Raw genomic sequence first — 12,858 nt, forward strand, 5'->3', positions numbered from 1 at the left:
CATTCCCTGCTTACTCTCTGGCTTCCTGCCTCCAGAATCCGCTATCCTCCATAGAGACAGACACCGTCAAGGACAAGCACCTGGACCATCTCCTCCCCACAAAGAGATACGAGCTGGTGGGAAAGCTGCTGACCAGCAAGGTCATGAGCTCCCTCCTCTCTGCAAGTGTCTCAAGGCCAAAGACAGGCTGGTGGGAAAGCTCCGACCAGCAAGGCCGTATGCTCCCCCTCCCCTACGTAAAGCCCCAAATAAAAACCCTTCCTTTTAGCTTTTCGGGGAGTTTGGGATTTCAGCGTTAGCTGCCCTCTCTCCTTGCTCAGCGCTGTGCAAAAATAAAGTTCCTACTTTCTTCCACCACCCCCGGTGTCAGAGATTGGCTTGCTGCGCAACGGGTGAGCGAACTCACTTCAGGTTCGGTAACACTATGGAAACCAGTATGAGATTCCTCAAAAAACTAAAAATAGGACTACCATATGACCCAGCTATCTCACTACTGGGTATCTACCCAAACAATATGAAATCAACAACCCAAAGTAACATATGCACCCCTATGTTCATTGTAGCAACATTCACAACAGCCAAGACATGGAAACAATCCAAGTGCCCACCAACTGATGACTAGGTAAAGAAACTGTGGTATATATATGTACAATGGACTACTAATCAGGCAGAAAGAAAGACAAAATCATCCCATTTGCAGCAACATGGATGGACCTGGAGGGTATTATGCTAAGTGAAATAAGCCAGACTGAGAAAGACAAATACCATGTGATTTCACTTACATGCGGAATGTAAACTAACACATGGACAAAGAAAATAGTTCAGTGGTTACCAGGGGAAGGGGGGTGGAGGGTGGGCACAGGGGGTGAAGGGGAGCACTTATATGGGGACTGACAAGAAATAATGTACAACTGAAATTTCACAATGATGTAAACTATTATGAATCCCAATTAAAAAAAAAAAAGAACTCTTGTGTCTGCAGTAAACAGTAAAAAAAAGCTGAGGGAGATCACTTTAACAAACCCGTTTTTAAAAATATTACTCTATAGTTTCTTCTAAAGTGTTTATTTCTCTATATAAAACTTTTAATCTTTTATTCAAAAAAATAAAAAATAAAATAAAAATCTCTAACTGGATCCTGGATTACCAGGAAAAAAATAAAGCTCTAAAGAACCTTAATAGGACAAGTAAAGAAATATAAATATTGACTGTATATTATATATTATTGCATCAATTTAAAAATTCTTGGGTGTGATAATTGTAGATTATGTTGGAGAATGTCATTCTTAGGAGATACAGGAAGTGTTTGAAGGTGAAGTGTCATGATGAACGCAAATTACTCTCAATGATTCAGAAAAAAAATCCAGTAATTATATTTATATATTCTTATAAGTTTTACATATTTATATACATTATATATATATATATATATATATATATATATATATATATATATATAAAGAGGGGGAGACTGATAAAGCAAATGTGGCAAATGTTACTTGGTGAATTGCAACATTTTTGCATTTTCTCTATTGGTCTGAAATTTTTCAAAATCAAATGTGTATATGTGGAGGAGGGCCTTTCTGCATCATTGTGCTAAAAGTAAAGTACTGTATAATCCTCAAGAATTCTTTGTCAAAGCTTATAACAGAAATCATTACTCTGTATTGATTAAACCAAGTTATCAAATACCAACATCAAAGTCTTACGCAACACCAGCTTTCTAATCACAAGCTATTATACTAATAACAGATACACAATACTATAGTGTACCATACTGTACTACATTATCCTATTCAGATATTATACTATCAGAATTTGAATTGGTAGATTAAAAGCTTCCAGTGTACAGTTGTTTTTTTAAAAAAAAATACTATAATTCTTTAGAGTAGCACTAAAAACTGAATGAGGGAGTTTTCCAAATGAAGACTTTTCCACATATCCTCTCATATCCATTGAGGTATTTGCTAAAGTGTTGGTTCAACAGAAACTAAAAGAAGGTAATCAGGCCTGATTAAGAGGAGGAAATAGACATTTATTAACATATGCCACCATGGACCTTCAACTCATCAGATCTCTAATCTGGCCCTCAGGCACACCCTCTCAAGACGGCCTCCGGATGACAGAAGAACAATGCTTCTTAGACTTTTCCACTGATGGAACCATAATAGCCAACGTTAAGAAACGGCAGCCTGTCCCCGACCCCCACCTCCATACACAGGGATACCTGAAAGGTAACTTAAATCAGCCCATCACAAGCACCAAAGTGCTTCAGAGATTCATCGTTTATATGTTTTAAATTCATAGGAATTTTGCATTGTTACATGCTAGAACACTTTCATTTTTAAAGATGGTTTTTAAGATGGCAAAGTGAATATATAACATCTCTCCTTCCCTCCTACCTCAAAGCCCTTAAGATGAGAGAAATAAATATATAATTTTAAAAATATATAACAGAACAAATCCACACACACACATATGTAAAAGCATGAGACAAGACTGAAGGGATGCTTACCAAATTTCTGAGAGTGTTTTTAACTGTAGGAGATAAAGAAGAGAAATCGGGTGCAGAGTGAGGAGAGTATAAGGAGATGAGAATTTTTCTGGTATAATTCTACATTGTTTTAATCTTCTTTTCAAATGCATTCATATATCACACTTAAGTAATATTGTTATAAAATGTTTAAAATTAGTGACCTCAAGTAAAGTTTATGCATCCAGAAAAAAACTACCAAATTCACCCTGAGGCTTTGTGTCCCTTCAGCATGCTCTCAGGTACATACCCCAGTTGAAGAAGCACAGTTAGAAATAAAACAGATTTAGAGTTACATAACTCATCATCTAATTTTAAATATTATATTCTGTTTATGATTATTCCAAGAATATGTTTGATTTATTTGACAAAGTCCATAATGTCATATTTAGGAGATTAATGCACAAGTTAGGAAGGTCACTGAAGTATGCCTCTTCTAAAACAAATTAATAATTATTCTACAAAAAACACTTTAGACATCACAATCTCCAACCTGCAAAATTGATTTTTAAATCCGCTTTCACCATCTCCGTAATATTTCTTGCCACATCACTTTCAGAAGGGACATAAACCAATTCAAATGTAGTTTCTGTATCATTGAAGAAATCAGGCAGATTACTCAAGGGAAGAGGTCGGTAAATAGAAGCCTTTCGAAAATCATTTAGCGTATCTTTGCGATAAAGCAAAATCACTGCAGAGAAGAGCGCTGTCATGCAGATTTCCACAACTAGAGAAACTATCTTCCGCCTCTATAAGAGAAATAAAAAGGCTGTTAATTAACCTAAGACTATGTGTATGTGTACGTGTGTCTGTATTCATACTCTTAAGTGTATACATGTATACAACACAAAGTTATATTATTCAGCTTCATTCTACAATATGAATGGTTCTCTGGATTGTTTTTTCACCCTTTCCCACATTTCATTATTCTTTCTATTGATTTACCCTATGGGTATTCTTCAGATTTAGAAGTGCTACCCTCTGCCATGGGACAAAAGGGGGGAAAAACACATAAACTAAAATGAAGTGAAGAAGCTATTAAAATTTTTCCCTTTCAGGTTCATTAACCTTTACAACTATTTCCTACAGATACCTCCACTTACCTTTAATATGAAATTTTTCCAGAGAAGGATTCCAAACTGGTTGAGCCACAACAAATCCATTTTACCACAAAGAACGGAAGTTCAACTCTAAGGAAGCATAGATTTTAAAATTTTAGGTTACCTGCCAAAATGTTAAATTTAGTCAAGTAAAAGGATTACTTCATTGTTTTACTCGTTTCTTTGTTCAATTTTGGAAGATAACTACAAAAAAAAACAACTTGAAATAAATACTAGGCTGCTCCTGTTTTCATATAAATTCACATCTAATGATCTCCTAATATGTATGAAAACATTAGGCAACAGAAATGCAAAGATCAATAAGTTGAAGCCTCAGGTTTATAAAGATGTAAAATGTAAATGCAGAATATCAATTATTATTTTGATAGGCTCTGAAACTCTCACAAAATATAATGCTGAATAATTATTTATTTAAAACCTACTCTGTGTCATATTCTATGCTAAGCATTAGATGAATTCAAAACAGTCATGATTCCTTCCTCATGGTGTGGATAGTAGGGCATAGTAAGTGAGAACCCAGGATCTGAAGTTACCTGAGTTCCAATTCTAACTCTCTCACAAGCTGTATAATTTTGAGCAAATAATTAACCTATGGCTGCTTATCATCCATAAAATCAGAAAAATTACAATACTTACTTTGTAAGGTTTTTACTCTGGGGTCATTTGCTACTATGGAGGGGGTAGCTGAAAGGCTACGCACTTTTTCTTAATTGTGATAAAACATACAGAACGTAAAATTTGCCATTTCAACTATTTTTAAGTGTACAGTTCAGTGGCACCAATCACCACCATCCATCTCTAGAATGTTTTTCATCTTTCCAAACTAAAACTCTGTACCCGTTAAACAATAACTCACCATTCCCTCCTCCCCTCAGCAACTGGGGCAACCACCATTCTACCTTCTTTGTCTGTGAATTTGACTACTCTAGGTACCTCATATAAGTGGAATCACTTATTTGTGACAGTATTTGTCCTTTTGTGACTGGCTTATTTCACTTAGCATAAAATGTCTTCAAGCATCATCTATATTGCAACATGTGTCAAAATTTGCTTCCTGTACACCACACTGTTAAACCAGAATTGGACTTCAAGACATACCACAGGGGAGAAGGAGGTGCTGTGTATTGCATTAGTACTAAAAGGCATTGCATCCTTTAAGGGAGTGAACCAGAAAGAGTAACCAGAAAATACAGCAAAGAAGAACACCAGAATTGAAGTAATTCTGAAGTTTCCCTGGCAGGCAACAAAGAAATTCAATGATTTCTGGCCAGAAGACAAAAAAGAAGAGTGCCTCAGAGAAACTGAAGGTACTGGGGAGACAGAGGAGCCCAGCCTTGATCTGAGCTTAAGTGGATCTCATCCTAGTTAGCACGTCAATCACTTTGATTACTGAGCTGACACACTCTGCCAGGGTCCCAGAAGGATCCAGATAGAATAAGAAAGGCTTTAAAAACTGAATTGACACTGCAACCAGAGCCCACAGAGGCAGGTTGGAACTTGTGGTTTAAACCTAACCAAGTAGGGTTACCAGATAAAATACAAGATTCCCAGTTAAATTTGAACAATTATATAAAATCACAATAGATAAATTGCAATAGAAAGAAATGAGACAGTAAAGTAAATCTACATGAAGAAATAAAGAACACCAATGAAGATTACAATGCAAATATAAAATCAGTATTAATGGTCCATAACTCATTTTTCCCATATGTTTGAAAGACAACTGTATTTAAAAAAATTATAAATCCATGTTGATTTTGCAAACAACATATAAAGATGCAGTTGTGACAATAAGAAAATAAAGGGTGGAGCAGAGGTAAATAGAAGCAAAATTTTTGTATACTATCAAAATTAAGTTGGTATTAATTTAAACTAAATTAAGATGTAAATTATAGTCCACAGGCCAACCACTAGGAAAATTACTAAAAAAAAATATTGTACAAGAAACAAGAAAGGAATCAAAATGGTATACTAGAAAATACCTTACCAAAAAGAAGACAGTAATGGAGTCATTGAGTAACAAAAATTATATAAGACATAGAGAAAACAAAAAGCAAAATGGCAGAAATAAGTCTTTCCTTATCATTAATTACATTAAAGATAAGGAGATTAAACTCTCTAAATGGCAGAGATCGGCATAATGGGCATGAAAACTTGATTCAACTATATGCTGCCTATAAGAGGCTCACTTTAGATCCAAAGATGCAAATAAGGTGAAAATTAAAGGACAGAAAAAGATATTCCACACAAACAGTAACCAAAAGAAGACCTGCAATGACTGTACTAATATAAGACAAAATAGACATTAAGATAAAAAGTGTTATGAGACAAAGACATTATATAGTGATAAAAAGCTCAACTCATCAAGAAGATGTAGCAATCACAAACATATATGAAGCTAACAACAGAGCTCCCAAAAAATGTAAAGCAAAAACTGACAGAATTGAGTAAGAAATACAAAGTTCAAAAATAATAGTTGGAGAATTCAATACCTGACTTTCAATAGTGAATAGGACAACTAGGCAGAAGATCAACAAGGAAAGAGAAGTTATAAACAACACCATAAATCACCTGGACCTAACATATATAGAACAATCTACCCAACAATAACAGAATACACATTTTTCTCAAGCGCACATGAAACATTCTCCAGGATAGACCATTAAGCCACAAAACACGACTCAATAAGTTTAAAAAGATTGAAACCATACAAGTATCTTCTATGACCACAATGAAATTAAATTAGAAATCAGCAATAGAAGGAAATCTGGAAAATTCACAAAGATGTGGAAATTAAGCAATATACTAATAACCAACCAATGCATCAGAGAAGAAATCACAAGGGAAATTAGAAAATACTTGGAGATGAATGAAAAACATACAACATACTAAAACTTATGGGATGCAGTGAAAGCAGTTTAGCTGTAAACTCCTACCTTTCAAATCAACAACCTAGACTTCCACCTTAAGGAACTAGAAAAAGACGAGAAAACTAAAACCACAGAGAGCAGAGGCAGAAAATAATAAATATTAAAGCAGAGAACAATGAAATAGAGAATTTAGAAAGATAAAATCAAAGAAACCAAACATCAGTTCCTTAAAAAGATCAACGAAAGTGACAAACCTTCATCTTGACTGACCAAAATAAGAGAGAAGACTCAAATTACTAAAATCAAAAAAGATAGAAAGGACATTATTACCAATCTTATAGAAATAAAAAGGATTATAAGAGAATATTGTGAACAATTTTATAACCTAGATGAAATGACAAATTCCTAGAAACACACAAACTACCAAACCAACTCAAGAACAAGTAGAAAATATGAATAGACTTATAATGGAGATTGAAGCAGTAATCAAAAACCTGCTAGCAAAGAAAAGGCCAGGATCACATGGCTTCAAGGGTGAATTCTACTCAACATCTAAAAAATAATTTACACCAATACTTCTATTTGATTTTCCAAGCAACAACCAATTCCCCAATTCTTTGACACCCCAACAAAGTGTTCTACAATTCAATTCAACTCTGACACTAATTACCCAGTGTCAGCACAGACCCCACAGGTTAAAGTCTCCATTGGACAAGACTACCTTCACTTCAGATGCCAGCTGCAAATAGGGTCCTCAGGTTATCCACACTTCTCCTCGGCTAACTACAAATTTGGGGTTCCCACAATCCTCCCTCAAGTTCAATAATTCACTAGAATGACTCACAGAACTCAGGAAAGTACTATACTTAAAAGAATAGTTTGTTACAAATGAACAGCCAGATGAAGAGGTACATAGGGCAAGGAGTGGGGGCACGGTGCTTCCATGCCTTCTCCAGTATGCCACACTGCCAGTACATTGATGTTTTCACCATCCCAGAAGTTCTCCAAACCTCGTTGTTCAAGACTTTTTATTGAGGATTCATTAAGTAGTTACGATTGATTAAATCAATAGCCATTGGTTATTTAAGTCAATTGCCATCCTCCTCCCCTCCTGGAAGCCAGGGCATGGGGTAAGGTCTGAAAGTTCTAACCCTCTAATCACATGGTTGGTTCCTCTGCAACCAGCCCCATCCTGAAGCCACGTAGGGGCCTACTAAGAGTCACCTCATTAGCATAAACTCAGATTGGTCAAAAGGGGCTAGTTATGAAGAACAAAAGATACTCCTACCACTCAAGAAATTCCAAGGACTTGGCGGGTTCTGTGCCAGGAACCAGGGACAAAAACCGAAAGTATTTTTTTTTACCATAACTTCTCAAACTCTACCAAAAAATAGGAGAGGAGGAAACACTTCTTAATTCATTCTATAAGGCCAGTATTACCCTTATACCAAAGCTAGAAAAAGACATCACAAGAAAAAAAAAACTACAGTCTAATATCCCATATGGATAAAAATGCAAAAATTTCAACAAAACACTAGCTAACTGAATCCAGCAGAATATCAAAAGGATTATACCCATGGGGATTCATCCCATGAATGCAAGGCTGATTTTCATGTGAAAATCAATGAAATACAACATATTAACAGAATGAAGGAAAAAACCCACATGATCTCAATTGATGCAGAAAAAGCATATGACATGATCCAACATCCTTTCATGATAAAAAAAAAAAAAAAAAACTCAATGAAGTAGGAATAGAAGGGAACTTCCTCAACATGATAAAGGGCATCAAATGAATATTCTAATATTGTATTGGTGGTGTCTAAATCATTTATAAATCTAGCATAAGGGTTAAAAGATGAAAGTATTAAAAATAACTATAGCTACAATAACTTGTTAGTGAATATACAATATAAAAAGATATAAAATCTAATGTCAAAAACATAAAATGTGGAGGGGAAAGTGTAAAAATGTAAAGCTTTTGTATATGTTCAAAGTTAACTTGTTATCAGCTTAAAATAGACTGTCACTTACGTAAGCTTCATGGTAACTGTGAAACAAAAACATATAGTAGATACACAAAAGAGAAAGAGAAAGGAATCAAAGCATACTGCTGCAGAAAATTACCAAATCACGAAGGAAGAGAGCAAGAGAGGAAGAAAGGAACAAAGGAACTAAAAAACAGCCAGAAAAAAACAATTAACAAAATGACAAGATTAAATCCATACGTATTAATAATTAGTTTAAATGTAAATAGACTAACTTCTCCAATCAAAAGACAGAGTAGCTGAATGGATTAAAAGACTCACTTCAGCTTTAAAGACACACACAGGCTCAAAGTGAAGGGATGGAAAAACATACTCCATGCAAATGGAAACCAAAAGAGAGCAGGGGTAGCTGTGCTTATGTCAGATAAAATAGACTTTAAGCCAAAATCTGTAACAAGAGACAAGGTCATTATATAATGATAAAGGGATCAATTAGTTAAGAGGATATAACAATTGTAAACATGTATGCACCCAACATCAGAGCACCTAAATATATAAAGCAAATATTAAAAGAACTGAAAGGACAAGCAGACAGCAACACAATAATAGTAGACTCCCATCACCAGCCTCTGCAGCAGTGTGCATACCTGTGGCAGTATCCTGCAGCCATGGAAGTGCACACTGACAGCCAAGGCCCCTACAGCTACTTGTGGACCCAGATTTGCCCTTATCTCCAGGCAAGGGCCAGCACCCCTGGGCTCACGTGCAGCTAGCTCCTCCAGCTGTGCATCTGCATGTCCCTAGCCTGAGTCCTGACACTAGGCTCCACTGCTGTTCACCTGTGGTGAGGCCTTGCAGCCACAGTAGTGCACCCTGACAGCCAGGGCCCCCACAGCTGCTTGTGGACTTGGCTCTGGCCCTGTCTTCTGTCACTGACCTTCACCAGCGGGCTCAGCTGAAGTTAGCCTCACCAGCTGTGCACCTGCACCCAGCCAGCCAGACTCCTGTCACCAGCCTCCTTTGCTGTGCATGCCCAACGTGAGATCCTCCAGCCACAGAGTGTACACCAACAGCCAGGGCTCCTGCAGCTGCCAGTGCACCCTCAGTTGGCCCTGGCCCTCGCTGCTGGCCCTAGCCCCCACCACTATGTGTGTATCTGCAACCAGCTCCTGCCACTACACAGTCACTAGCTGCTGGCCCCCGCAACAGAGTGTAGTACACACCACCAGCTCCAGCCACCAGTGCCGCCTGCCCTGCTCCATAGCCTCTGGACCTGGAGGCACTGCCGAGGACTCTAACGGCCCTTGCAGGCATCGTGGACTCCCCATAGTGCTCACTAAAGACCATACAGTTGTCAATGCTGTGGACTCCAGCAGCCCAACCTGAAGAGACATCATGCCCCGCTGGATCCGGAGCTGCCACATGCCCCTGTACTTGGCAACCTGCACCACTACATTGCAGGGTCACAACACACTCCAGCATGTCCCCATCCACAGGTGAAGGTCTTTCTTTACCGAAGTCAGTCCATAAAATCTGGAAGAGGTGACTACTTCTTCAAAGGTGCAGACACCTATGCAAGACTACTGGGATCACAAAGAATCGGGGAAACATAACGCTACCAAAGGAACTCAGTGAACTTTCAGTAACTGACCCCAAACAAATGGAGATAATTGAATTGACCTACAAAAAATTCAAAATAATTGTTCTAAAGATGATAAAAGAGCTCAAGAGAACACAGATAAAAAAATTTAATGAGGGTATGGCCCCGTGGCCGAGTGGTTAAGTTCACGCGCTCTGCTTCGGCGGCCCAGGGTTTCATCAGTTCGAATCCTGGGCGCAGACATGGCACCGCTCATCAAGCCATGCTGAGGCAGCGTCCCACATGCCACAACTAGAAGGCCTACAACTAAAAGTACACAACTATATGTTGTGTATGTTTACCTGGGGGCTTTGGGAGAAAAAGGAAAAATAAAAAAATAATACAAATAAAGAAATCTTTAAAAAAAATTTAATGAAATCAGGAAAACAATGCAAGAACAAAATGGGTTTAACAAACAGATAGAAAACAATCTCATTCACAGGAGTATCAAAAGCAATAAAATACTTAGGAATAAACTAAGGAAGTGAAAGATCTTTTCACTGAATGCTATAAGACATTGATGAAAGAAACTGAATACACAAATAAATGCAAAGATATTCCATGTTCATGGATCAGAAGAGTTATTGTTAAAATGTCCATACTACTAAAAACCATCTATAGATTCGATGTAATCTCCAGGTTTCCAGGGGCTGAGGGGTGGGGGAAATGGAGAGAGGTTGGTAAAAAGAACACAAACTTTCAGTTATAAGGTGAGTAAGTTCTGAGGATCTGATGTATAATATGGTGACTTTGGTTTATAATACTGTATTGTATAATTGAAATTTGCTAAGAGAGTAAATTGTAAGTGGTCTCACCAAAAAAGCAGGGGGAGGGGACTATGTGAGGTAATTGATGTGTTAATTAACTTGAATGTGGGACTCCTTTCAAAATGAATATATATATAAACCATTATTTTGTACACTTTAAATATACAATTTTTTCAATTTTACCTCAATAAAGCTAGGGGGGAAATTAAAGAAGACCTAAAGAAATGAAAGACATCCCATGTTTATGGACTGGAAGATTTACTATTATTAAGACAGCAGTACTCTCCAAACTTATCTACAGAGTCCATCAATCTCCCACTGCCTTTTTCTGCAGAAATGAACACACATCCTAAAATTCATAGGGACTTGCAAGGAACCCTGGGTAGCCAAAGCAATCCTGGAAAAAAAAACAAAGTTTGGGGTCTCACACTTCCTGATTTCAATACTTTCTACTAAGTGATAGTAATCAAAAGAGTATGGTACTGACATAAGCAAAGAGACATAAATCAAGTGGAATAGAATTGAGAGTTGAGAAATAAACCCAAGCTCATTCAATGAGGAAATAATAGTCTTTTGAGGAAACAATAGTTTTTTGAACAAATAGTGCTTAGATAACTAAACAGCCACATGCAAAAGAATAAAGTTGGACTCTTACCTCACACCATATACAAAAATTAATTCAAAAATGGATCAAACGCTCAAATGTAAGAGTTAAAACAATAAACTCTTAGAAGAAAATATACAAGTAAATCTTTATAACCTGGATTTAGCAATGCATTCTTAGATATGAAACCAAAAGAAAAGATAGATAAATTGGGCTTCATCAAAATCAAAAACTTCTGAGCATCAAAGGACACTATCAAGAAAGTGAAAAATCAACTTACAGAATGGAATAAAATACTTTCAAATCACATATCTGATAAGGGTTTCATATCCTGAATAGATAAAGCAATCTTACAACTCAACAACAAAAAGACAAGCCAATTAAATAACGGGCAAAAGGATCTATAGACATTTCTCCAAAGGAATTACACTAATGGCAATCAGCACCTGAAAAGATGTTCAACATCATTCGTCATTAGGGAAATGCAAATCAAAACCACAATGAGATACCACTTACCCACTAGGATGGCTATAATTAAAAAAAAAAAATTTTTTCAACAGAAAATAACAAATGTTGGTGAGAACAGAAAAACCTGGAACCCTCTGCACGCTGCTGGTGAGAATGTAAAATGGTACAGCTGCTCTGGAAAATAGTGAGGCAATTCCTTGAAAAGCTAACATATAATTACCATCTAACCCTGCAATTCCGCTCCTAAGTACATACTCAAAGGAATAGAAAATATATGTCCACACAAAAACATGTACACTAAGGTTCATAGTAGGATTATTCATAATAGCCAAAAAGTGGAAATGACCCAAAAGTCTGTCAGGTGATAAACAAAATGCAATATATGCAAAATGGAATGAGGTACTGATACATGACACAACATTCATGAACCTTGAAAACATTAAACTAAGTGAAACAAGCCTAACAGAAAAGGCCACATATTATATGATTCTATTTATCTAAAATACCCAGGATTGGAAAATCCATACAGACAGAAAGCAGATCAGTGGTTGTCAGGGCCTGGAGATTGCGGGGCTGGAAGAGGGGGGCGTTGGGGAGTGGCTGTTCAGGAAGCACAGGGTTTATTTTAGGAATGGTAAAAATGTTCTGGAATTAGTGGTGATAGTTGCACATCATTTTGAATGCAACAAAATCCACTGGATTCTAATACTTTAAAGTGGCAAAAATGGTGAATTTTACCTAAATTTTCAAAAAAAGAAAAACCCTGCGAGATGGGTAAAATGATATTCCTACACTATAGCTGAGATTCAGAGGTCAACTCTCTTGCCTAAAGTCAAACTAAAACCCAAGTTGACAGCATCTCCCAAAA

At 36.8% G+C, this 12,858-nt stretch overlaps 1 protein-coding gene across 1 annotated transcript in view; it reads right to left on the minus strand.

Moving 5' to 3' along the window:
- The window catches only part of LOC124241987 (phospholipid-transporting ATPase ABCA3-like), a 211,595-nt gene that overhangs the window by 196,288 nt on the left and 2,449 nt on the right, over positions 1 to 12,858 (minus strand). Inside the window, exons 2-3 of the mRNA XM_046666407.1 lie at positions 3,637 to 3,723; positions 3,027 to 3,282 (exon numbers count right to left, since the gene is read on the minus strand). Coding sequence (XP_046522363.1) covers positions 3,027 to 3,282; positions 3,637 to 3,696 — 316 coding nt within the window. The 5' untranslated portion in view covers positions 3,697 to 3,723. The remainder of the gene's footprint in view (positions 1 to 3,026; positions 3,283 to 3,636; positions 3,724 to 12,858) is intronic.

This window comes from Equus quagga, chromosome 7, assembly GCF_021613505.1.
Source record: "Equus quagga isolate Etosha38 chromosome 7, UCLA_HA_Equagga_1.0, whole genome shotgun sequence".
Lineage (NCBI taxonomy): Eukaryota > Metazoa > Chordata > Mammalia > Perissodactyla > Equidae > Equus > Equus quagga.